Consider the following 2,793-nt stretch of genomic DNA (forward strand, 5'->3'; position numbering starts at 1 on the left):
TGAATCTTAGTCATTCGAGATGGTTTCTTCAATCAAAGAAAGAGAAACACATATCGTTCTTGAGCGTATCCGTCCCACCGAACACCTACCTCACAATCCTGTCCCTCTCTGACACCACCCTCCTTTTCAGATGACATCAACGCAAGAGCTCTAGTGTACATACAACCCAACCTCCACCGCATCATATATATATATATATATATATAGCGCAAAAAGACGATTGTACCACATCGAGAAGCCAAGAAAATCTTCTTGTCTTTTCTTCAACTGTTGTTTTGCCTTCCTTAGAATGCCTTTTTCACCCCGCGAGCTCCTCCTCCTTCTCCTGAAAGCAGACTCGCTACGGGGGATGAACACTCGACAACGAAATACTTGAAGACATCTCGAAAAGCTTGTTGCTGTTTTGAGTAACCGATCAACTCTCCACCTGCAGCCATCATACTTCCTGCCCCCCCAGGAGGAACATTAGTCTCGCCTGAAAGAGCGTTATCGCCTGTGCCGGTGAAGTGCTGTATCGATTGAAGGACAGCTTGAAGGAGAACCGTTAGTCTCGCCTCGACAAGCTCGGGTGGAGGCACACCGCTTGTACCCCCAGTACTACTACTGCTGCTAGTCAGACAACCGTTCATAGAGGCATCTAAGACAGATCCTTGATTAGATAGGGAAGAGGCTGTATGACTACCTTTATCGCCAGATAAGAAAAGAGATGAAGAAGATGAAGGATTGCCTGCCTGGGGCCCTGCTGGTCCCCCTACAAGACCTTGTTGGTGTTGAAGTGTCAAGACAGCATAGAGGCGTATGAAGTTCGAGAGAAATTCTTGAAGAGCATTCGCTCGGATACCAATCATGAAGAAAAGATCAAAAACACAGTCAGAGAGAAAATCCAGATCTGCATTTGATGTCATAGGATTGCTCAGAGCATAGCCTAAGAGTCGAATAGGCAAATTCGAGAGGTGTACATACACCTCACCAAGAGACGCCTTCTCTTTCTCATCTCCTCCTGTTGTATTCGTCCCTCTTTGCTGTTCTAGTTGAACCACAACTAAACATCGACATATACAATGTAAAATCTCATATGCCGGCTGTCTCACACGCCCCATCTCGACTAACAGAGAATCTCCTATCTGCAGAAAGAAGGAAACAGTGAGAAAGAAAAAAAGAAAAGAAGCTAGGTATGATGGAAGAGGACGAAAGAAAATTGCTGTAGACATTCTGATTCATGGTTTCTACCTCTTCAACTCACAAGAACTACATCCGCATGCTTCTTCAATGAGCGATAGAGGCGACCTCATATACAGATACACTCGAGGGCAGGAACAGAAGCTCTATGAAAAGAAAGAAAGATGGTCGTCCCTAGTGAAGGACCGACGGGCTCGACGACAGCTCTAGGTGACTCAACTGTTTTCACAGTTCCGATGAAAGCGTCGAGTAGAAAGATACTGGAGACACGATGGAGAAGACGAAGAGACAGGTGATAAGGGAGAAGGAAGGGAGGTGAAAAGATGAGAAGGATTTAACGAGTAAAAATACGTTAGAATGGAGAGGGATGAGAGAGAGAAAGAAGAGAAAAACTATTACGAACGTCATCTCGAGAAACGAGCCAAAACAAGACAGACATCTAGCGCATCCGTACAGATGCACTCCTGCATCTAGACTCCGCAGAGACATGTATATACATGTATATATTCATAAGCATACATACGTATACGTGTATATATATATATATATGTATATGAGTAGACATAGATACATGTACACATAGATGCAAACACATGTACGTGTAGATGTACGCCTAGCTACACCCTCGAGAAGAGAGGTAGAGAGACAAGGTATCTCTCGAGAACGGAGATGGAGCTGAGGCCACTGGCCACCATTAGTATCATGAAGCTTAGGATTTTCTTCTCTGACGAAACAGGTACCGGTCTATTCATCATGACGGCATCTGTGTGGTGTATGTACAGTACAAAAGTGTAGGTTAAACGGTCACTTCGAGTGGACGCCTCTTTCTCCACTTCCATCAGTCACATACACAGGAGGGGAAAGGAGTCCTCTACACTCTTTTCCTGTCAACGCCTCACAGAGAAGAGAACTCTCTCCCATCCAACATAGACGCAAAACCTCCTTAGTGCTTAGAAGTTGGTAGATAGATAGACATAGATAGATAGATAGGTCGGTAGATAGACAGATAGATTAAAGACAATGTAGATGAATAGACAAGTCAGTTAGGAGTTTGAGTGGATGAGAATCTCACCCTGGCTAGAAGAATTGAGATATCTGGTGAAGACAATCGAGCAAGAAAAGCGCGTGTATTGCCTTCTACAGACACTTGAATACTTCCTAATAGAGGAGCTGCAACCCTACATAAAGCAAGAAAGAGAGAAAGAAAGAAAGAAAAAACAAGAGATCAGCCGAGAATCTTCCGAAAGAAAGTAAAGGATGGAAAGAAAGAGAAACGTGAGAAACTTTCATGTCCTCTTCGTATCGTCCAGGATTCGCCTCTGGATATAAATCTTAGTAGGAGAGGGATAGACGAGCGCATGCACTTATTCTTCTTATCGTGAAGATATCCATTCAGAAGCGGACAGATGAATTCAATGAACGATGAATGTACCGCGCAGTCTCAACTGTATGTGTCCCCACAAGAAAAAAGAGTAGACAAAAGAGAGAGAAGCAAAAGAAGAGAAAAAGGAATAAGATAGTGGAGGGGAGTGGGGGAAGAAAACAAAAAAGACTTAATAGAGACATCTCTCTCTCTTGTTCTTTCTCCTATACAGATGGATAGAAAGATAGACA

The 2,793-nt window shown here is 43.6% G+C and overlaps 1 protein-coding gene across 1 annotated transcript; it reads right to left on the reverse strand.

Annotated features, from left to right (window-relative positions):
- Positions 1 to 255: 255 nt before the first annotated feature.
- Positions 256 to 2,356, reverse strand: CSUI_004120 (uncharacterized protein). The gene is made up of 2 exons (XM_068064315.1): positions 2,252 to 2,356; positions 256 to 1,124 (listed from the first exon to the last, which is right to left on the reverse strand). The coding sequence occupies exon 2, from the start codon at positions 1,098 to 1,100 to the stop codon at positions 285 to 287; it is 816 nt and encodes a 271-aa protein (XP_067923710.1). The 5' UTR covers positions 1,101 to 1,124; positions 2,252 to 2,356; the 3' UTR covers positions 256 to 284.
- Between the last annotated feature and the right edge of the window lie 437 nt (positions 2,357 to 2,793).

Source organism: Cystoisospora suis, assembly GCF_002600585.1.
Source record: "Cystoisospora suis strain Wien I chromosome Unknown contig_1866, whole genome shotgun sequence".
Lineage (NCBI taxonomy): Eukaryota > Apicomplexa > Conoidasida > Eucoccidiorida > Sarcocystidae > Cystoisospora > Cystoisospora suis.